This window comes from Amblyraja radiata, chromosome 46 (genome assembly GCF_010909765.2).
Source record: "Amblyraja radiata isolate CabotCenter1 chromosome 46, sAmbRad1.1.pri, whole genome shotgun sequence".
NCBI lineage: Eukaryota > Metazoa > Chordata > Chondrichthyes > Rajiformes > Rajidae > Amblyraja > Amblyraja radiata.
The window spans coordinates 3,526,551-3,550,544 of record NC_046001.1 but is presented as its reverse complement, the minus strand read 5'-3'; the positions used below and the strand labels follow the sequence as shown (position 1 = coordinate 3,550,544).

Genomic DNA, 23,994 nt, shown 5'->3' with positions numbered 1-23,994 from the left:
ACTTTTTCCAAATGTCAGCAATGGACAGCACCAAGACCACAGGTTAATCATTCATAATCAATAGCCTCCAAGTCTCCAACTTTTCATTCTCTATCATTAGCAACAGTAGCCAAATTGCTGTGTAAACACTTGAAGGCATTCCTGTCAACATGAGAAGCAAACCAATAGTATACGATCTGAAGTTTATACGCAATTTGAGAGAAAATACTTCCATTTGACGCCATTATAGAACCAACTTCACAGGAAATAATTGCTTAGGAACATGAGAAATAAGTCGACCAAGTGTTCCAAAAGCCCAATACTGTACTTGACAGCCTAAGTTTAAGGGAACACAGGTTGTCTTAAACAAGATCAATAGGTGATGCCTTTGAGGCATCCTTTTTTGGCTGATCAATTTCAGAACAATTTTGAAGATCGACACAGGAAATTGGTCAACACAGGTAGAGCATATGGAATTGCAACAATGTATTGACATGAATTAAGAATTGGTTCCCAGGCATCAAGCCAAGGAAACCATATGTCTTATTGCCAATTGTAATGATGATACAAGATTAGTTGAGATTGTGAGTTGGGAGGAGAATGCACAAAGGCTTTAAGGGGAGAAAGAAAAAACAGACAATGCTGGAAAAACTTAGCAGGCCAGGTGGTGTCGGTGGAAAATGAAATAGTATTTTGGGTCTGAAGTAGGGTTGCAGATTTAGAAACTGCTAAAACTACTAACAAAGCGAAAACATAGCCATGTAAAAATATTACGTGTTGGATGTAGAGAGCATAACTTTCAAATCCCAATTACTTGACAGCAAAAGTCAGAGAGGAACAATGTATAATGAGTTCCTTGCAAGCCACAATTAACAACTCTGTTACACCATGTTTCAGGGTTTAAGAAATAACCAGTAGCCTCATATATGCTCCAAGGCCCAACTTTACTCAGCTACCACAAGAAACAAAATCTAGATTACAAAATGAAAAGCAGAATATTGAAGATGCTGGAAATCTATAATAAAGACCGAAGGTGCTGGAAACACTCAGCAGCAGGCAGCATCTATGGAAAGAGAAACAGAGTTAATGTTTCAACGAGATTCCACTGCCAGACATCTTTCCTCTCCTTCCATTCCAGCATATCAAAGGCACCGAACCCTTTGCAACTCGCCAGTCACAGCCATCAAATAGTACAGAACAGGCACCTGCGGCCCATGATATTTGCGCCAACCATGAAGCCAATTTAAACTTCCAGGCACCTACCACTCTGGAAAAAGAAGCTTGCCCCACACAACTCCTTTAAACTTTCCCTGTCTCACCTTTAAAATATGCACTTGAGTATTTGACAATTCCACCTTTGAAAAAAGACCTGTGCATCTCAAAATTGTGTGCATTTTTATCAGGTTCCCCCCTCAGTCTCCAATGTTCTGGAGAAAACAATCTAGGTTTGTCCATCCTCTCCAGTCGTGCATTAATGTTCACAACATAGTCTGCTCTCCATCAAGGAAACCAAATGTAGACTGGTTCACTGCTTTGTGGGGCACTTGAGTTCAGTCAGTAGGAGCACTCCCAAGCATCCGGTTGCCTGTCATTTTAAATCTCCAACTCAATCACACTCTGACCTGTCCCTCTGTGGCTGCCTACACCATTATAACAAGGCCCAACATAAGCCTGAAGAACACCATCCCGTCTCCTGTCTGGGCATGTTGCAGCCTTCCGTCTCACAACTTTAGGCAAGTTGCTTTCTTTGTCTGTATAAGAAGTGGCCAGGTCATCCTCAGTTTTTCCTCTCTCCCTTAGCACAAACTCACCAGCTGGGTGCATCGTGCAGCCATGTCTTTAGCTAGTCTTTCGTTCTGGCGTTCTCACTCTCTAACTGCCCTCATTAAATCGCTTTTATGAATAAAACAGCCACTCTCCCTAACTGTCCCATTTAACCATCAACCAGATTTCCACTTTTGTAGCTTACTCCCAGGGCAACCTTGGCCTCATCGCCCGATCCATCTCTTCACCACCCTCCCTGCAGCTTCATACCAACTCACTTTCTTTCCTTCCCAGTTCTAACAAAACCTCTTCAACCCATAAACATAAACATTAACGGTTTCTCTCTCCACAGATGCTGGTGAGTGTTTCCAACATTTTGTTTGCCTGTGCACATTGGCACCTCAACTGATCTTCTTTCTTGACTCTTTAGGCTCACAGGATCACACCCTGATTCCGCCCATTGTCCACATTGAGCTGAAAGAGCTAAAGGACGGGACAAAGGTAGGCCTGTTGTAAGCTCTACTGTAATCTCTGGGCTGCACAACCAAATTTAGGGCCGAGTCCTATCCAAATGATTTTGAGGTGGTCAGCAGAACTCGAGTAAGGTAGCAGGGGGTCATTGTTGAAGACCCCCTAGTAACATGCCATTGCATCTGCACAATGCACCATGATTTAGTTTACTTTTGCTTTATCCAAATTTTAAAGCAAGCATGTTTACTTCGCAAAAAAGCTTTAAAGTGAGATAGATTTTGTTTTTGTGGATCAACTAGCCAGAGGTCATAAGCTCAAATATCACTCCTCAAATTTATGAAACTGAACACATCAAATCTAGAACATGGAGCAGTGCTGCACAGGAACAAGCCCTTGGGCCCACAATGTCTATGCCAAAAATGATACCAAGTTAAACGAATCTAATCTGCCTGCCTGTGATCCATATCCCTCATATCCATGTACATATCCAAAAGCCCCTTAAATGCCCCTCGCATATCTGACTCCATATCCACCCCTGGTAACGAGTTCCAGCCACCCACCACCCTCTGTGTAAAATAGCTTGCCCCACACATATCCTTGAAACTTTGCCCCTTCCATCTTAAAGCTATGCCCTCTAGTCTTTGACATCACCTATCCCTTCTCTCCAGAGATGCTGCCTGTCCCTCTGAGTTACTCCAGCACTTTGTGTCTATCTTCAGCATTCTGGTAAATCGATTCTGCACCTATCTGTGACCAGAAAAGAACTCCAGCAGTCGTTAATAACCCTGTGGGTCATTAATGTCCTTTAGAGAGTCAGGCCTTAAATATCACTTCAGCCTCGCATAACACGGTTGATAACAAAGGATGGGAAGTGAATGTTGCCCAGATTCTCAGAGAAAATCATAAGAAAGCAATTGATAGTTGGGCCAGAGTAATAACTGAGGCTGGTTGAATATGGCGAGTCATGCTCTGAGAGGATTAAATAAATGAGTGTACTTTAAACGAGTAATACAACTGAAATTCTCTGGCCATGGTACTGCAAGACAACCATTTCCTCAGTAAAATTGTCTCAAACCACCTCACAGCGGGTAAGGATCCACATAATCAACTCCTGTTTTACCCTTTCGGCCCAAGCCACTAGAGTTTCAAATCTGATATTGGTGTCATTTTTTATGTTTAGCAGTAATGTCAATTTAGTTTTCTTGACTTCCAGTCAATGCTATTGCAAGATTACACACATTTTACCAGCGTACTCGAGCTATTTTACATTCATCACTATTAAACACTGCACATTGTTCATTTTGGTGTCCTATTAGCCTGCATATATCTAACATTTCTGGGGTTTTTTAAATGAACTAACCTGTAGGCACTTACAATGCAAGCAGAATACACATCAGTGCAAACAATTAACTACAGACTACTTCTACAAAGTATTCAGTTTGGTGCCAAGTTATGGAAAAGAAAAAAAGGCCCAAAGTGAATCAGACCAACAGTCAAACCGTGTTACAACAGAACCTTTGTTACGCTTGGCACACTGAACTTTTCCCACTCACAGCTGCATCAGGGTTAGTTTGCGATCTGCCATTGGCAGGTTGCACAGTTGTTCAGAGCCAACGTGTTATAAATATAATAAAGAACAAAACTGCTGCCAGCAATTTGAAGCACAGAAGATCTTGCAATGGTAAACGTTATTGGTGCGTACTTTGAAAACCTTACATTGACACAGGGAATGGATTACACAATACACCATTATGGTCAGCGATCGCCTTTGAAACTAAACATTAAAAACATTCACAGTTTAGAGTTTTGTTGGAAAAGTACGATCAATTCAGCGCACAGATTACAGAAAAGCAAAAGAATGCATTGAACTCCTTTAGCCTGATTCATTGACAAATTGTCTGTTCAAAATATCACTGAGCCAAACAGATGAGAAAAGACTCTGATTCCTTTCACTTTTGCTGTGTTAAAGTTGACCTCAACTGGAGTGCTTGCCGAGCCAGGGATGGGGGGGGGGGGGGGGGGGGGGAGGTGGCGGAGAACAGCTGGAGTTCCCTTTCCTGATCACAGGTCAGTAATATTTCCTGGACTTTGAACAGGTTTAGCTGCAGTGTCCCCGCCTGGCCCTGGTCAAGCTGTCCGTTGACACGGACTGTCTACACTTACACTTGAGGATTGACCAGTTGATGGAGGTACTGGAGGATGATTGACATCTGTGGAACAGTACTCCCAAAACAAGGCACCATAATCGGAAGAGGGACAAGGGAAGGCATGGCCATCTATTTCTTGCAGTTTGAATATTCACTTCTTATTTGTATACAGAACACTGTCCACCTGTAAAAAACTGAACTAATTCAAATGGTTTACCAGACTAAAAACCACTGTGGTTGTTTCAGCAGTGTTAACGTCAACTGGCCACATTTACAGTCATCATTTATGAATAAACCTAGGTCACGGAAAGCTATGCGAAGGAACACACTTCACATTCAAAAATGACAACATTTACAACAGCAGAAAATATTTAGTGGGGTTTACTAGAGAATCCAATTTTGAAAATCCATTGATGGCAGAGGCACCAGGTTTCCTGAACACAACCACTGACCTCTCTGTTGGAAAGTATGAATGACTTGATCACGCAGTGCCATGCTAAAATAATTTGCTGACGTTAGCGCCCAGGCTCATGTAGAATGGTCACTTGGATGAGGTAGCTGCGCAGCTGTCATAGATTATAGAACGTACAGCACAGGAGCAGGCCCTTTGGCCCACAATGTCTATGTCGAACATGGTGCCCAGTTCAACTAATCTCCTCTGCCTGCACATGATCCCTATCCATTCATTCCCTGCATATCCAAAAAGCCTCTTAAACGCCACTATCGGATCTATCTTTGTGATTTCATTAGTAGAAAGCGATTAGAAAATTGGACAGGGAAAAAAAAAACTTAAGCATGTGGTCATTTTATGATCAAAAGAAAAACATCTTATGAATACTCAATGAAAAACAATATTCAAACATTTTACGGAACATAGCTCTTATCAAATAGAATTAGACCTTAATTGTCTTCTCATATCTGTAACAAGAGCTTGGCTGCAGTGGTATTTTCTTGTGAAAGTAGGCATACTCTTTATCTTACTGTGAGCTCTGTACACGTCATGGTCCTGTGTTCTACCTGTGTGGATGAGGATGTGTCTCTGCAGGTGGTAGTTAGTCCGGAAGGCTGCACTGCATTGCTCGCAGATGTGAGTCTTAGGAGATTTAACCATGAAGGTCCCATCTTCGCCGACTACCAGAATCTGAAAGGCAGAATATTCACATACAATGCTCTGCATGTTTAGTGATAAGACACTGGACGTGTCTTCAGAAACCCTTGCTAGGCAAGTCACAACATGGACGTTTAGGATGATTGCTACAGTGTACATATTCTACTATACACGGGCCATGTATTACTGGTACTCTCATTACAAGCAATTACCGAAAATGTTTAGAATGGACAAATAAATAAAGCGATTTTTACTGAATACTTATTTCAATGTAAATGGCAGTTAATAATATTTTAAAATGTTACAACTATCTACCAGAATATACTTTCTTTCTCTGCCTCTCAAAAAGGCAACCAGCGTCTTCAGAGACCCACACCACCCTGGCCATGCTCTCATTTCACACCTGCCATCAGGAAGAAGGTACAGGAGCCTGAAAACTGTAACGTCCAGGTTCAGGAACAGCTTCTTCCCGACAACTATCAGGCTATTAAAGACTACCATGTATGTATGTGTGTGTGTGTGTGTGTGTGTGTGTGTGTGTATATATATGTGTGTGTGTGTGTGTGTGTGTGTGCGTGTGTGTGTGTGTGTGTGTGTGTGCGGTGAACTTTCATTTTCTCGTTTATTATATTGTTTACAGAGTACTGTGTTTACATATTCTGTTGTGCTGCTGCAAGTAAAAATTTCAATGTTCATATGACAGTAAAACACCCTTGACTCTTCTTCTGTACATCATTTGCCCAGCCCCATTTTCTGATCAAATACTAGGCACAGTCTCAGGTTTCTACCAATCTGCCGTAATATGCGGTCACGTCTCAGCATTACGTGGGGCGAGCAGAACCGTGTACCGTGGAGTCAGCACCACGGCTAGATTAAGTGCAGGACTATCGTCGCGCAGCACAAGGTGGTGCCATGTAAAATCGTATTGTACACGGCAGTAATAGGCAGTGCCAAGATAATTGCAGCACACTGACAGATGATGCAAGTGCAACAGTGCCACAGTGCCACAGCAACAGAGTGCCGGTGGAACAGAGCCGCATTGTGCCAATCGAGTGACAGACCGTTGCGACTGAGCTACTGCAACAAATGGGGCCAAGTGAACTGCAGCACGGTAACAGATGGCGTCGGAGGGACCGCGTTGCAACAAGAAACTATGTTGTGTCAACTGCAACACTGCAAAGTGTTAACATGCTTAGGGAACTGCATTCCCACAATGTAGCATTGCAGTGAAACTGCTCCACAGGAGTTGTCACTGCCATTGAAGTGCACCAGAGGAAGATGGCTGCTGTGCCACAGTGACAGATGGTGCAGCAGCATCTATGGAGCAAACTAAATAGGCAACGTTTCGGGACGAAACCCTGCTGAGTTTCCTCCAGCACTTTTGTCTACCTTCGATTTTCCAGCATCTGCAGTTCCTTCTTAAACCCTTAATCACAGTGACAGATGCTGGCAGTCAGCAACAGATAATGTTAGAGAAACCAGGCCACAATAACACGCGGGTTCAGCAAAAAATGTCCCACAGTAACAGGTAATTCTAGCTAACTCATTCCTTGTGTATTGTATTCCTTGTGACACAGTAAACTCCTTCAAAGATCATCTCTGACCCTGGCCACAAACTCTTTGAATCACTTCCCTCTGGAAGGCGACTCCGGACTGTCAAAGCCGCCACAGCCAGACATAAAAACAGCTTTTTTTCCACGAGCAGTAGCTCTACTCAATAACCAAAAGTCTGCAGCCTCCTTTTGCTCTGGTATTTTATCTCATTCACATGTTTAAACTATAATGTTTTATTCTTTAAGAAGGAACTGCAGATGCTGGAAAATCGAAGGTAGACAAAAATGCTGGAGAAACTCAGCGGGTGCAGCAGCATCTATGGAGCGAAGGAAATAGGCAACGTTTTGGGTCTGAAGAAGGGTTTCGGCCCGAAACGTTGCCTATTTCCTTCGCTCCATAGATGCTGCTGCACCCGCTGAGTTTCTCCAGCATTTTTGTCTACCTAATGTTTTATTCTTAATGTTTTAATGTTTAATTCTTAATTGTTTACTGTATGTCGTGTTGTTACTTGCGAGCGGAGCACCAAGGCAAATTCCTTGTATGTGTACATACTTGGCCAATAAACCTATTCATTCATTCATTCTGACAAATGGGCCCAGTAGAACTGCGTCATTGCAATGGCACCAAGGTAGCGGATGGCGGACTGGAGCACAGCATCAACTGGCAATATTTGTCGCTGGCTGTTGAAAATATACGGGCGGGGGGGCGACATATGCAGAGAAACCAACCAGTGTGAGAGACAATAGTTCCATCACATCCAGCAGGAGGTGATGGCAGAAGGTAAAAAGAAATGCTGAAAGAACTCAGCCAGTCAGGCAGCATCTGCGGAAAGAGAAATCAGTGAATAATTCAGGTCAGCAAGCCTTCCTCAGAAGCGAGGAGAGAGTGCAGTTCCAAAGCAGAGGAGAGAGGGGCAAGACAAAGGGCTATATGGAGATGGGATAAGCTAGATCAGGTGATGAGGAGCATTAGTACTGACTGCCAGCAAGGCATTTGTTGATGAGAGAGACTGTAGCGTGCGGGCATTGCGTCAACACATGGAGCGTAGAGCTGCCAGGCATGAACAATGGCTGCCCTCACCATTGTGGGTGAGAGGTACCTGAGCCCCCACACTGTTGTAGTGCACTCCTCTGGCAGAGCAAGGGGCTGCACCCTCACCCTGGCCCATCCAACTGCAGCCCTCACAGAGAACGTCTCCACACTCGGCCATGGGCGATTCATTGCTGAATGCACAGCAGCAGGGAGGGCAGGGGTTCATGCTGGGTCCTCGGCAATGCAGGAGCTGTCAGTAAAGCGTCTCTATATAGGCAATGCTACAATGATCCCTTTTAGCGCCGATTCCATTTGCGTTCTTGTTGTTGGGAAGGTATCTCAAACGTGAAGCAAGGTACGAGTGTGGCAAAATGGCAAAGCATTTCTACTGAACAATGAGATGTCCAACAGCCAGAAATCTAACATCATCACATTTTCACTTTTGCATTGGGGGAATCCAAAATATCCAAATGGTCTCATCTGTACAAAATAATGGATGTGATGGCATTTTTTTTTTTTTAATCCCGTTGTTCCAAACAAGTTATATTAATGGACAATCTGAGTTGGTTGGCAACACAATCACAGCTGCCGTGGCATTTGGAACTGAGTTCACTCGGCAGAATTCACACAAACCTGAACACTTCCACTTACAGAATACCAAGAGCTAGTCATTTTACACTCACCCTCGCTGTGCAAAAGGGCAATGCACCCATACCTGTTCCTGGTGGAAAGCTGTCTTCTGTGAACATTGAGAGGAAGTTCAAATGCCTACAACCCACTAGCCTGTCTGTGTTCATCCTATTCCGTCCGAAAAATATGAATCACTTCATCAAGGTACCTGAAGGCTGCTGGCGCCCCTGGAACAGTATTCGTCGTGAGGGAGAGAAGCATAAGTAAACTAGACGGAGGAATGGGAAGGCCCCAACACTATATTTTGGATTGGATTGGATTGGATTCAATTTTATTGTCCTTTATTATATGAATCCTTTCCAGATATACAAGCAGCTGTCCATGAGATAGCTGTAAATTGATTATGGGATGAACATAACCGAGACCACACCGACCATCGATCGCCCATTGATGCTAGTTACAGAATAAGGTACAGAATAAATTAGAGCCGGCACCGATGACCCAGGGAAGGTGGAGCCCACAATAGTCCCTTGTTGGCTGTGGATGAGGTGATAACCAAGGGATGCGAGCAGTCAAACTAGCAAGACGACTAGGGTGGGGGAGGGATGGAGGGAGAGGAAATGCAAGGGTTACTTGAAGTTAAAGAAGTCAATGTTCATACCGATGGGGTATAAGCTGCCCAAGTGAAATATGAGGTGCGGTTCCTCCAATTTGCGGGTGGCCTCACTCTGACAGCGGAGGACCATTGTGGGCTCCACCTTTCCTGAGTTATCGGTGCCAGCTCTGATTTGTTCTGTACCTTTTCATACCTCTAATTTTTCCTTCTCACCTGACTCTCAGTCCGAAGATGCGAAACATCACCTTTACCTTTTCTCCAGAGATGCTGCCTGACATAAATTTGGGCCGGGTAATTCCAACATGATATCTGTCCAGATAATTGAACCGACGTAGAATGAAAGCTCAAGCTTTCATTTTAATTTGAAGCATCTTATAGCCAGAAACTGCCACTATATCATGACATTTGTGCAAATCGTTATATACTTTCACCCATCTCTTTATCGGAATCATCCCCACCTACATCAAGGCAAGTTTCTGCCAATTGTGCCATCTGAGATGGGTTGAGTGCTCAAATATTACACCCAGAATCCTGGGTAGGCTGGCATGTGTAGCTACACAAATTTATTCATAACAGCCTGACTTGCCATGACCAGCATAGACTGAAGCCTTCACTTAAGTTTATTTCTCATCCTGCTGCTAAAGCTGAAACCAAAACCTTTGCTTGCATTTTCAAACACACTGATTATTGGAACAAATTTCAATTATGCGCAAAAATGCAGCTTTCGTACACTTTAATAAGTGCATAAGGGAAGTTTTATACTTGGCCACGTACAAATGATTTGCGCAAAGATTTGGACATAACGCTACCAGACAACACCAGCAGTTTTCAGTTCATTTTCCAATTGTATCCCTTGTGGAAAGTCCAAGCCACAATCTTTTAAGAGAATCATTGCAAACTTACTTTAGATGTAGTACGGACTTTTTTACTCCTTTGTTTCTTCAGCATTTCTTCATGCTCCCGAAGCTTCATCAATTCTTCATGCTGTCTGAGCTTCAACAAATCCTCATTGTCTCCCAGCTTCAGTAGGTTTTCATTTACCCGCAGCTTTTCCAAATCTTCCTGCTGTCTCTGCTTTTCATGATCATCAAGTTGAATAACTCCCTCCAGGATCGTGTTTTTCCCCAGTACCTTTAATTGAGAGAAACAGTGCGTGAGGCGGGTCTTTTGGAAAATGAGTACAAAGTGGATTCAAACAACAAATGCTGCTTCCATGACCTTTTTGTTCTATTTTAGTAAAATGATTATGGCCTTTGGCAACTGTGAATCATTAACTCTAGGTGAGGAAGATGTGGGTTCAAGACTCACAAGAAGAAGGGTTTTGGCCCGAAATGTTGCCTATTTCCTTTGCTCCATAGATGCTGCTGCACCCGCTGAGTTTCTCCAGCTTTTTTGTGTACTTTCGATTTTCCAGCATCTGCAGTTCCTTCTTAAACACTTTTCTCTCTATAATTGGACAGAACTTTCACCACAGCTGTGCTTCCTGAATATATGTATTTTGCAACCTTCTCCCAAACATAATCTGTCCATTCTGAACAGATGCAATTTGTATATTCTACAAGAATATAATATGTGCATTGCAGGAGCTGAAGAATAGAGGGGTCTATTTCTTTAACTTGTGACAATAGACTCCTTTTACTGCTGATAAAAGAAACCACAGAATATTTGTCTACCTTCGATTTTTCCAGCATCTACAGTTCTTTCTCAAACATATCAGTAAGACGTGTTCTTTGATCAATGACTTTGAAAACTGTAATCACTGCCACTTGCGATTCCGGTTTCTTTGTTGATAGTTAGTTATCCAAAGCGCTTTGTCGAGTATGCTTTTTTTCTTTCAACATTCACATCTTCATTCTGATCAAACCCTTGGTTAATTTAAATCTTATTCTTCTTAATTGTTATTTTGGGGCTTAATTTTTTTTTTTAACCGATTAAATGTTTGTTAAATGCGAACGACGAGTTTTGTGCATTTTATCAGACGTTTTTTTCCTGCTACCATCTCAACGACAACTTTGATGTAGTCAAACAACTCACAAAACGTCACTGGGGCATTACTAAGCAAGATTGGACAATGTGCCAGGCAAATAAATAGATATCAGAACAAGCATATTCAAAGAATTGGAATTTAAGGAGCAACTTAAAGGAGATGACAAACGAGATGGAGAAGTTTTGAGTGTGAACCTGGGAAAGTGCAGATGAACACACAGTGTTGCAGAAACAAAAGCCAGGATGTGCAAGAGGCCAGAACTGAAAGACTACTGAGATTTTGGAGGGTTGTTACAGTATGTTGCAGTAAAAGGCAGGGGCAAGACTATGAAACAGCTTCCAACATGAATGAATACTTTTGTTGAGCCAGGATCCAATGTCGATCATTAGCCAAATAAACTGGAATCAGCACTTGTGATTCTGGTTTCTTTGCTCACAGTTACCCAACAGGTGGGCAGCGCGGTGGTGCAGCGGTAGAGTTGCTGCCTTACGTCGCCAGAGACCCAGGTTCGATCCTGACTACAGGTGTTGTCTGGACGGAGTTTGTACATTCTCCCTGTGGCCTCGTGGGTTTTCTCCGGGTGCTCCGGTTTCCTCTCACGCTGCAAAGACGCACAGGTGCACCTCACCCAGAGAGTTGTGAATCTGTGGAGTTCTCTGCCGCAAAGGCAGTGGAGGCCAATTCACTGGATGTTTTCAAGAGAGATATAACTCTTAGGGCTAAGGGAATCAAGGGATATTGGAAAAATGCTAGAACGGGGTACTCATTTTGGATGATCAGCCATGATCATATTGAATGGCGGTGCTGGCTCGAAGGGCCGAATGGCCTACTCCTGCACCTATTTTCTATGTTTCTAGGTGTACTGAATCGGCTTCAGTAAAATTGCAAAATTGTCCCTAGTGTGTCGGATAGTGCAGGGGTACAGGGTGAATGCTGGTCGGCACGGGCTCGGTGGATCTAAGGGCATGTTTCCACGTAGTATCTATAAACTCCCAACCCCCCTCCCCCCCACCCCCCCACTCTTACTTGCTATGACCTCTAGTTTAATTCCCATGTAAAGGAAGTCATATTGTAGAACCTTCCATAGTACTTGCACCATCATTGAGGATTCAATGGAAAGTCACATGCGGGCGTTAATGCCACAGTGGACCACAGGTAAAGCATCTTGGTGGCGATGCCATCAGCGATGATTGGGCCTGAAGCAACACCAGTTTGCACTGTCCACCAGCACAGGTAAATTTACATGCAGCCAATTCAGATCAAAAGCATTTATTCTCTGCACAAAGGTACACAATGAATAGACTCCCAGCGGCCTCAACACAGCAGTCTTGCAGGGACTCTCGACTCTGCCTTGCTCCAGTACACAGGAGTGACCTATTTGCATCATTGTGGGCTCAATTATGAATCGGTAACATCTGACTTCTTCTACAGAGTTTAAATATGGCAAACATAAACAGTAATTCCAATACAACTGAGTCACCATTGTGCATTGCCAGAGTGCTCTCCTGTAGTTGCTGGCACGCTATTAGTAGCAATCCTCACTCACAGTTAATCTGGGTTGAATAACAGTGAAGTTATTGTCTGGAGACTCCAGTCTATTGTTGATACTACAGGTGCACAACCTTTTATCCGAAAACCTTGGGACCAGACACTTTTCGTAATTCAGAATTTGTCGACCTTCGGAATGGAAATTTTTTAGCGTAGATTTTAATGGCTGGCTCAGTGGTAGAGTGCTCGGCTCATATCCGCAAGGTCGCGAGTTTGCGCCTTGATCCCGGCAGTTACTCGGTCGCGAATTTGAGTCTTCAATGTCGTTTTTTCTTGCAGAATAAATGTCTGTATGAAATGCAGTGTGTTGAATGAATTCCTGAATTTGTAAATGTGCCCGCAGCATTGAATCACCTCTCGCACTCATGTCACCCTAGCGGGGCTACATGCCCTTAGGCGGCCTAGCTCGGGGATTCTTGAATCCCCGAGCTAGGTCGCGAGTTTGCGCCTCGATCCTAGCAGTTACTCGGTCGCGAGTTTGAGTCTTCAATGTAGTTTTTTCTTGCAGAATAAATGTTTGTATGAAATGCAGTGTAGGAGAGGTGTACTGGCTGTGTGGGCAGAACTTTGGAAGTGATTGCCCACCAGTCTAAAAAGCCGCTGTGTCTCCCTGTCCCTGGGATAGCAGGGGGCGATCAAACGGCACAATACCACCCTCCCCCTCCAACTCCAGAGGAATCCGCTCCCCGATGGGCCGCTATGGCGACAAGTGGCAGTTTGCCCACAGCCCGAGCTGCGCCCTCTCATCCGCCACCCCAAGAACAAGACGTACCTTGCACACCATCAGCTTCTGCCCCTACGTGTTCCTCTGGAGTTGGAGCGGGGCTGGGCTGGAGTTGCTGCTGGCTGTGGGTCTCTGGGATCTCCGTGCTTGCAGTGGGCCTGGGCCACCCCCCTGGACTGGAGCTGAGACTGGGAACTGTACCGCCCTTGCCCCCTCCCTCTGCAACTGCAAACAACCCCACTCTCCTGCAAGGGCGGTACAGTTCCCGGAGGATGGCAGGTGGCCAGAAACGTCAGGACCAACAGGAACCCGCTCCCCGATGGGCCCCTACGACGCCCCGAGCTGCGCCCCGTCATCCGCAACCCAGGTTCCTCTGTAGTTGGAGCGGGGCTGGGCTGGGCTGCTGTTGGCTGTGGGTCTTTGGGATCTCCGTGCTTGCAATGGGCCTGGGGGTCGGTGTCCCGATGAGGGGGCGCAGCTCGGGGAACGGCTTCTGGTGGTCCTGACGTCTCCGGCCAATTTGCAGTTTTCCTCTGGAGTTGGAACGGGGCTGGGCTGCTGCTGGCTGTGGGTCTCTGGGATCTCCGTGCTTGCAGTGGGTCTGGGGGTCGGTGTCCCGTTGGTCCTGACGTCTCCGGTGACTGGCACTGACCTGCTGGTATTGCCGACGTGAAGACAGTGCAAAGCCCCCGCGCCGGTGCAATGAGCGGGGAGCTGGAGAGGGGAGGGAAGGGGTCACACACATGGCCGGGAAGCAGAGGGGTGTAGGTGGGGTGAAACTGAAGGGAGCGACAATCTGCTGCTGCGTGCCCGCTGAGTTAAAAAGTTCCCACGCAAGACTCACGATACACTGTGTATCGTGAGTCTACCGTGGGAACTTTTTAACTCAGCGGGCAGGCAGCAGCATATTGTCAATTATTAACCCTCCTGCACAATATACCCTCACCTTCTCTTTTATGAATGGGGATTTAGTTCCCCTTTCTTCGAGGACCGACCGGAGGTTCCGCTGTCACCTCTGCGGGCCGCCCTCGGTGAACGTTTTCAAGGACCTTTCTTCAAGGACCGAAAAAATGTCCGCTATTCGGAGGTTTTCGTTATTTGGATCTTCGGATAAAAGGTTGCGCAGCTGTATAACCAAATGAAGAGCATAGAAGCAGAAGGGAGTTTGATACATTAAGCAATAACCATACCTGATGGATTTCCATCTATTTTGGACCACAGATTAGGAATGAGAATTTTTGAATGGTGACCGACTAGGAAAAATGGAAGTGTAAAAAGATCTAGAGTCCATGCACAAAGTTCACTAAAACAGTCAGGTACAATTTTTTTAAATTGTAACTAATCTTTACATCTCAAAGGCTGGAATGATAAAAGCTCCAGGATTTTAACCCACTGATGAAGAATGAAAAACACATTGCACAACTGCATATTGTCTGCACACATGTTAGACACAAAATGCTGGAGTAACTCAGTGGATCAGACAGGATCTCTGGAGAAAAGGAATAGGTGACATTTCAGGTCAAGACCTTTCTTCAGAAGGTCTGAAGAAGCGTCTCAAACCAAAGTGTCAACTATTCCTTTTCTCCAGAGATGCTGGCTGTCCCGCTGAGTTACTCCAGCATTTTGTGTCTATCTTCGGTGTAAACCAGCATCTCAGTTCCTTCCTATGCATGCAAGTAATGATGTTTCCATTATGCTCGAGAGTATGACAAGTTTCAGTAGTATATGTTGTAGCTCGTACACAGTGTTGGTGGTGGAAGGAGGTAGTGGTCAAACAAGTTAAAAAACAAAACAAAATTCTAGAGGAACTCAGCAGGTCAAACAGTGTCTGTGGAAATAGAAGGATAGCCAACATTTCAGGTCAAGACCCTTCTTCGGGGACAAGGGGGTCAGTGGATAGGGATGAGTGAAACAGGGAATCGTAGAGGGAATGGTCCCTGCAGTAAGGGGAAGATGTGGGAGAATGTAAAAGGGAAGCAGAGGATTACTGAAGCCAGCTGAAACCAGCCAACTTGAGAGGCAGGACAATTTAAAGGTAACCAGTGGATTGGGTGTGTGATCAACATTGGCTAATAGAGCAGCAAATTAAAGGAAGCTAAGTGTAGTGTAGCAGCTGTATGGAAGTAAAGGGTTGTGGCTTTGCCAGGTTGGTGACTACAGAGGAGGATATGGTAGAGTCTGCTCTTGTGTGTGAGTCTTGTGGGATTTATTTCTTCTTTCCTTCAGGTAAATTGGTATAGTGCTCCTCCTGCAGGATGTGGGAAGTCAGGGAAGCTGTTGGTGGAGGAGAGAATTGTTGATGCTGGTTTAAACTGAAGACAAGACATAAAAAGCTGGAGTAACTCAGCGGGACAGGCAGCATCTCTGAAGAGAAGGAATGGGTGATGTTTCGTGTCGAGACTATTGTGTGCCCCATTACAGGAAAGATGTAGAGGCTTTGGATAGGGTGTAGAGGTTTATCAGAAAGATTAGAGTGTAATAGCTACAGGGAGTGGTTGGACAGATGGATTTTTTTTCCTCTGGAACGTCGGAGGTTGCAGAGACCTCCAGCTTTTTGTGTCTATCTTCGGTTTCAAAGGTCTTTTATTGCCACGTGTACCAATTAAGTGGTTTAAACCAGCATCTGCAGTTCCCTCTTACACTATAGAGATAAATAGTCACATACAAGCAAGAGGAAGATTGAAAGATTCAGAAGGTACACAAAAATGCTGGAGAAACTCAGCGGGTGCAGCAGCATCTATGGAGCGAAGGAAATGGGCAATGTTTCGGGCCGAAACCCTTCTTCAGACCCATTGAAAGATTCAGACCCATCTGAAGAAGGGTCATAGAAACATAGAAAATAGGTGCAAGAGTAGGCCATTCGGCCCTTCGAGCCTGCACTGCCATTCAATATGATCATGGCTAATCATCCAACTCAGTATCCTGTACCTGCTTTCTCTCCATACCCCCTGATCCCTTTAGCCACAAGGGCCACATCTAACTCCCTCTTAAATATAGCCAATGAACTGGCCTCAACTACCTTCTGTGGCAGAGAATTCCAGAGATTCACCACTCTCTGTGTGAAACATGTTTTTCTCATCTCGGTCCTAAAAGATTTCCCCCTGATCCTTAAACTGTGACCCCTTGTTTTGGACTTCCCCAACATCGGGAACAATCTTCCTGCATCTAGCCTGTCCAACCCCTTAAGAATCTTGTAAGTTTCTATAAGATCCCCCCTCAATCTTCTAAATTCTAGCGAGTACAAACCGAGTCTATCCAGTCTTTCTTCATATGAAAGTCCTGACATCCCAGGAATCAGTCTGGTGAACCTTCTCTGTACTCCCTCTATGGCAAGAATGTCTCCTCAGATTAGGAGACCAAAACTGTACGCAATACTCCAGGTGTGGTCTCACCAAGACCCTGTACAACTCCAGTAGAACCTCCCTGCTCCTATACTCAAATCCTTTTGCTATGACTGCTAACATACCATTCGCCTTCTTCACTACCTGCTGCACCTGCATGCCTACTTTTAATGACTGGTGTACCATGACACCCAGGTCTCGTTGCATCTCCCCTTTTCCTAATTGGCCACCATTCAGATAATAGTCTACTTTCCTGTTTTTGCCACCAAAGTGGATAACCTCACATTTATCCACATTATACTGCATCTGCCATGCATTTGCCCACTCACCCAGCCTATCCAAGTCACCTTGCAGCCTCCGAGCATCCTCTTCACAGCTAACACTGCCCCCCAGCTTTGTGTCATCCGCAGACTTGGAGATGTTGCATTCAATTCCCTCGTCCAAATCATTAATATATATCGTAAATAGCTGGGGTCCCAACCTGAAACGTCACCTATCCATGTTCTCCAGAGATGTTGCCCGACCTGCTGAGTTACTTCAACACTTTGTCCTTTTAAGAGAAAGACTGGCTGCATGCAATGCCATTTGATATATGTAATATTGTTGAAAAATCTTGTGTATTTTGGGTACATGTGGTAGTTATTACACTTCACCCATCATACTTTAAACAAAAACACAACTCAAAACTGAAGAGAAAATAATTTAAATGAAAAGCAGAGAAACCAATTAGAAACTGCCAGATAAGATATGACCACATTATTATAATCAGTGACCAGAATCTTCCAATAAAGGTAAGGTGACACTCGATTAATATATTTTTTAAACAAATTAACTGTTTTGCACAGCCATTCCCTGCATCTCAGCAACAAAAACATATACTATCTTTGATCGACTTTGCTGGCTTTTCTTGCACTAAACGTTATTCCTTATTCACGTATCTAAACACTGAATGACTCGAATGTAATCCTGTATTGTCTTTCAGCTGACTGGTTAGCATGCCACAAAAGCTTTTCACTGTACCTCGGTACACGTGACAATAAACTAAATGAAAACGGTCCAAGCAGTTTGAAAAAGAGAGATAAGAATTTCATGACAACTTGAATGCAGATTCACAACATCAAACAAATTTACTGCCAACTTCAACTATAAATTCTTAATCCATATCTATTACGAACCTGCCAACACAAACGGGTCAAATTGTAAGCCAATATCAAAAGATTTGCTGGGTGCTCCGGCTTCCTCCGACACTCTAAAGACGTACAGGTTTGGCTAATTGGCTTGGTAAAATTGTAAATTATCCTAGTGTGTGTAGGATAGTATTAGTGTACGGGGATCGCTGGTCAGTGCAGACCTGTTGGGCCGAAGGGCCTGTTTCCACACTGTATCTCTAAACTAAATTCAGTAAGAGTGAAGATTACAGTGAAGACCAGAAGTTAGCACCATGCGGCAGATTTAACAGACAACTTTTTATTTTGGATTGCATGCTGCAGGTTTTACAAGGAGGACTTGTGCAGGAGTAGAAAATATCAATATTGTCTCTTCATCGTCACAGTTGAGCAAAGGGATGAAGCTGTCGAAGCAAGGAACAGCAGATGCTGACTTGCCAAGGGACGATGCAATATGCCGGAGTAACCCGCTGAGTTACTCCAGCATTTTGTATCTTTCCAAAGTGATGAGGCTGATAGCTCACTGATTTGAAATCTGCCCTTCAATGGTGTTTTAAATATAAAACACCTGGACTACTTTTGTTCTGCTTGCACTGAAAGGAATAAGTACCTAAAATATTATACACCATTGAAGGATCAGACATGGCTTGTAGCATTCTCGTGGATTGCAGTACAATGCCAAGGGAGCACATGATCCTGGCCAGCATCCACAACAGAAGAGCTGGTGGCATCATCAGCGGTCCTCCATCTCGGATAGACCAGGCCACGACAACCCTCTCAAAACAAACATGTTAGCGTTATTTTACAATCAAAGCAGTTCCTCCAGTGTCCTGATAGCGACAGGTGTAGACCACTTTGCCCCTCAAGGGTCCTGCCTCAATCAACTGACGGTGGCTAATATGTCCTTAAGTTCTATGTATCCATCTTGGCTCCCTCGATCCATCTCTCGACTTACTTATCTGACAAGCTCCACTGATCTCAGTCCTGGAGTTCCTATTATCCTGGCATCTTGGGACAGTTCCAGGTTATGACTACATTTTGCTGCTTGATCTCCCTGTGTTACCTGGCGTGATCTTAGCATTACACGCGCTGTTCTTGACTTGCCCTGATCTGTACAGAAATCCTTTAACATTAGAACATTCCTCATCATTCTGTGCTCAAGGCAACAATTTAACTCGCTAAGTCCTGCTATCCTTCTTGGTGAATCTGCTCTGCACACCCTGCAAAGCCAATACATCCTTCAGGAGCTGCAGTGCCCAAGAAGTTAATGCAGTGTTCCACATGGAATGTAACTGAGGCTCTTGACAATTGAAGCATACTTCTCTTCCTTTCTGTAAATCCACCTTTCTTGGGATAAAAGCCAGCATTACATTAAAGTTTTTGAATTCACCTCTGAATACGATTTGTATACCTGGAGCTCCAAAATGTCTACGTGAAAATGTTCCTTTTTAAATCAAGTTACTTACCTGGGATGCACAAGGTAGACCCTGTGTTACTGTAACAGCAACACGATTGTCTGTTTCCTCCGCATTTCCCAAAGCGTTTTGAGTCGCTGGACTGCTGACAAGTACTGGCTGATGATTGATTGTGCTGCTCTGCAGGAGACTGTGGGAGCCCACAATCTCATGGCTGACAGAGCTGTTCGGTAAGATTCCAACTTGTCTGGTGTTGTCTTGTAACATGACATTGTCTACTAGAGCCGTCTGCTGCGGAGTTCTCCTGTACTCGAGGAGGGGCTGTTGTCCACCTGTGGGGACACTGTGATGATCTGGAATTCCATCCACACTGCTCATCTGGCTGGAATACTGTGAACAGATACAATCGTTAGACGTCACTCTGGGGGCTTCAATAAATGTCTGAGAAAAATATATTAATATGCAAAACAAGGGTCATTCTAATCTACAATAAAGCCTCGACTTTAGGAAGATCAATGTACACGAGAGCACCAAACTATGAAGTGCTTACTGTCATCTGTGACTGCTATTTTGAAGGACCCATTTAATGTTGTCCTCTCAATTTTCTCCCCGCCCAAAGTACCAATTCTTGTTGAATACTGCTCCACTTTGACAAGGTTCCTCCTGTTAGGCTGCTTGGGAGAGTTAGATCGCACGGGAGCCAGGGAAAGCTAGCCGACTGGACAGTGAAATTGGCTGAATAGAAGGAAGGAGAGGGTGATGGTGGAAGTAGGGTCTCTGAACCAAAATGTCACCCATCCCTTCTCTCCAGAGATGCTGCCTGTCCTGCTGAGTTACTCCAGCTTTTTGTGTCTATCTCCAGGTGATGGTAGAAGATTGTTTTTTTTTTCAGACTGGAGGCCTATGACTAGTGGTGTGCCTCAGGGGTCGGTGCTGAGCTTTATAGGACACTGGAAAAGGCTGTATTTGGAGTAATAGAAAAAATCAAACATTAGAGGGCATGGCTTTAAGGCGAGAGGGGCAAAGTTTAAAAGACATGTGCGGGACACATTTTTTTTACCGAGTGGTGAGTGTCTGGAACCTGTTTCCGGGGGATAGTGGCCCCCTGGATAAGATTCTTTTGTAGAGGCAGAAGGATATCCATGATTTGTGTTATATACAGGTAGATCAGAGATGGGCTTGGCACCTTGTTTCGCACACACATTGTGACCACAAAGGACCTGGATTTTCAACATGTTGAACATTTTCGTCGACCTGCAACGACCTATGACGGGTGCTGGCAGTCGCCGAAAAAGTCGCGTAAGTGGGACAGGCCCTTTACTAACCCTCTCAAGACCCTGATACCCATGTTTCCTCACAATTAAAAACAAATTGCTTGTCTTTGCTGTAACATTTTAGGTAGCCATTTCTACCTGAAACCATACTGACATTTTGACTTGGTTGTGAGCCACTCTCATGACTGCAGTTAAATTTTATATAATTGAATGGCATAATACAGGTCAATTGCCCCCAAACGGTAAACTTCCAATTTCAAATCAACAACTTGAATTCATCAGAATTTTTTAAGTCTGGTGAGAATTTCCACTGACCTTTTATGACCTTGAGGCACTATAATATAGTTTACAACCAATGAAATTATTTTGGAATATACTGCAGGAAACCCAGTAGCCAATATGATTTTAGTTTTTTTTTAGTTGAGTTTATTTATTTATTGTCACGTGTACCGAGGTACAGTGAAAAGCTTTTGTTGCGTGCTAATATAACCAGTCAGCGGAAAGGCTATACATGATCACAATCGAGTCATGCACAGTGTACAGATACAGGGAATAACGTGAATAACCTTAGTGCAAGATAAAGCTAGCCATGATCACAGAAAGCTCCCGCAAGCAACAATGTATCGGGTATTCACTGTCACCAAAGTACATTTAAAATGCAGTCACCATTGTGTAATGAAATAATGCAACAACGATACACAAGATCCCCAAATCCACCAATTTGTTTAGTTTAAAAAAACACAATTTGTGATAATGGCCAAAATATGTTTTATATTAATTACAAAATTAATATTGGCCAGGAGCTCCTCCCTGCTCGTCAACGTGATGCGATGGTCAATTCCAAACCAAAACATCCCATATTACAATGGGACGGTGGAGATAAATAATAATTTTTAAAAGAAATGCTAAATGTTACTAATCCAGGACTAATCCACGGAGAGGTCAAAAGGGTGAGCGAAATAATCCATCAACAAGATGGTCAGAGAACAAGGTTCTGCACAACCTTTTAAAGATGATGAGAGAGATTATGGAGGTGAGAATGGAGAGTTTGGTTTTGCAATGTCTATTTAGCATTTAAAAGACATTTAGACAGTTACGTGGATAGGAAAGGTTTAGAGGGATGTGGGCCAAATGCAGGCAGATGGGACAAACATAGATGGGCCAGCTTGGTCAGCAGGGCCTGTTTCACACTCTATGGCTCTATGACTCTACGACTCTAACTTAGACCCAAGAAGGAGGGACAAAAACAAAATCAGACTGCTGTGGGCAGTTGCCAAGTGGGAGAGAGAATCCGTTGCCAGGGGTGGTGAAAGCAGATAAAATGGTGGCCTTTAAGAGGATTTTAGATGGCGCACGGATATTCAGTGAATGGAGGGATGCGAATCACGTGCAGGCAGAGGAGATGAACTGGGCATTGTCTGGCATGGACATTATGGGCTGAAGGACTTGCTCCTGTGCTGTACTGTTTTATCTTCCTGCATCCAAACAGGACTGCAAGCAGAGATCAGTGGATAAGAAAGTCTTGAGTCACAGGAAAAATCAGTAGCAGAGCCCCTGAGTAATAATGAACCTAAGCGATGGAGAATCATATCCTAGGTATTACGATATTCTAATATCCCCTACAAAAATACCTGCCAGAAATTTAATTCTGAACATTTCTGGTGATCTGTTCTTGCCACAAGATCCAGTGTGGGGAGAGGCTTTCTTTGACCTGATGCTGATGCCATCTCAAATTCTGAAGACTGGGATCAGTCCCCAGGATTGTGTTTCCCCAGTATGTCTCATGATGAGTTGCACTTTGCATTCCATTGTGGGTCTGGACTATACTGAAAAGTATTTTTTTTAAAGGTGCCAGTAACACCTTGGCTGGTTTCCCCATCATTAGAGGCACCACCTATAGTTTTGGATTGTCCTATTTCATCTCAGTAACAAAATTGATGGTGTTTGTATTGGGAGTGTCATATAAATTCCAACACCCCCACCAGAATTTCAGGTAGGTAATGATCCACGGAAAAAAGTTTCTGTCCAAATTCCACTGGCATCACATAGTTTTCACACTCAAAATCAAGAGGACTTTACAGTAGGTGGAAAACCCTTAAGGTATATGAGATTGAACTATTTTTTCCACCTTCCATCAGTGAGGAATGTGGACGAGTCACTGTGGTGGATGTTTATGTTAAAATGTATTTTGTGTGTCCTGCTGCTTTTTATTTGTATGAATGACTTGGCAAATGAAATTCCTCGTATGTTGCAAAACATACTTGGCTAATAAAGTATTATTGTATTGTATAAAATGGCGAAATGAGCCATTGACCTGAAAGATTAATTATGTTCCCTTCTCCACAGATGGTGTCGAATAGTCTTTCAGGTTCCCAGCATCCACGTTATATTTTGCGGTTATAAGATTTTAAAGACGAGCGCAAGAGTCTTTAAATAAACGTCCAGGTAGATTTAACGCATGTTGAAGCAGGAACATAACGGCACAGACAGCAATAATAAGCGCAGAGCAGCCACAAACCAAGGTCCGACGCTGAGTAAATGAGGTGTATTTTGAAGCTGAATTAACCTCACGGCGAATTAGGTTTAAGCCTGTCCTCTGGGGGGTTGGTTTTGTTTTTGGATTGGGGAAAATCTGTGAGAAATGTTTACGTCGATTCCGAAAATAAAACTGGATCTTTATTGAAGATTCGTGAAAGGAACGGGAGGGAAAAGGCCCGGGCTGCAGTGAGGAGCCGCGGGAAAAAATGACTCACAGTCCGCCTTTCATCTTCTAATTCCTCTAAAATTAACGTTTATAAATCATGGTGAGAGCGGATGCGGGGTGTTTATTGTGTGTGTGAGGGATTCAATCGTCTGTTCAGTGTGGAGTGCTGAGGCGATGTGTGGAGAGCGGGACGAGGAAGCCTGTCCCGGGCCCGGCCTAGGAGCGCAGGCGAAGCCTCCGGGCCGGGCCTTCCCCCTCCCCTCCCCCCTCGCCTCCGCCCCCTCCCCCGGATCCAGGCTCCGGGCGCCCACTCCCTCGGCTCCAAGTGAGGATCGAGTGACTCACCGGGAGAGGCGCTCCTCACAGCATTCGATTAGCTCCGGCTCCGTCCCGGCGACAAAAAATTAACAACAACAACACACACACACACACAAAAAGAGACAGCGACCGCAGCGGAAAAGAACACACAAGAGCTAGCGAGCACGCCGGGAAATGCCGCGTCCATCTCACGGCGGGATCTGAAGCCCGCGCCGC

General features: G+C 44.3%; 1 protein-coding gene across 6 annotated transcripts in view; it reads right to left on the bottom strand.

Moving 5' to 3' along the window:
- racgap1 (Rac GTPase activating protein 1) overlaps positions 1-23,994 on the bottom strand; it is a 90,536-nt gene extending 66,542 nt beyond the window's left edge. For 2 of the 6 annotated variants that reach the window (XM_033015519.1, XM_033015520.1), the window contains exons 1-2: positions 10,205-10,343; positions 5,379-5,502 (exon numbers count right to left, since the gene is read on the bottom strand). In XM_033015519.1, coding sequence (XP_032871410.1) covers positions 5,379-5,483 — 105 coding nt within the window. In that variant the 5' untranslated portion in view covers positions 5,484-5,502; positions 10,205-10,343. Of the gene's footprint in view, positions 1-5,342; positions 5,503-10,204; positions 10,433-19,533; positions 19,873-23,805 lie in introns of those variants that run through there. The other 4 variants (XM_033015516.1, XM_033015517.1, XM_033015518.1 and 1 more) reach the window with 4 other exon arrangements.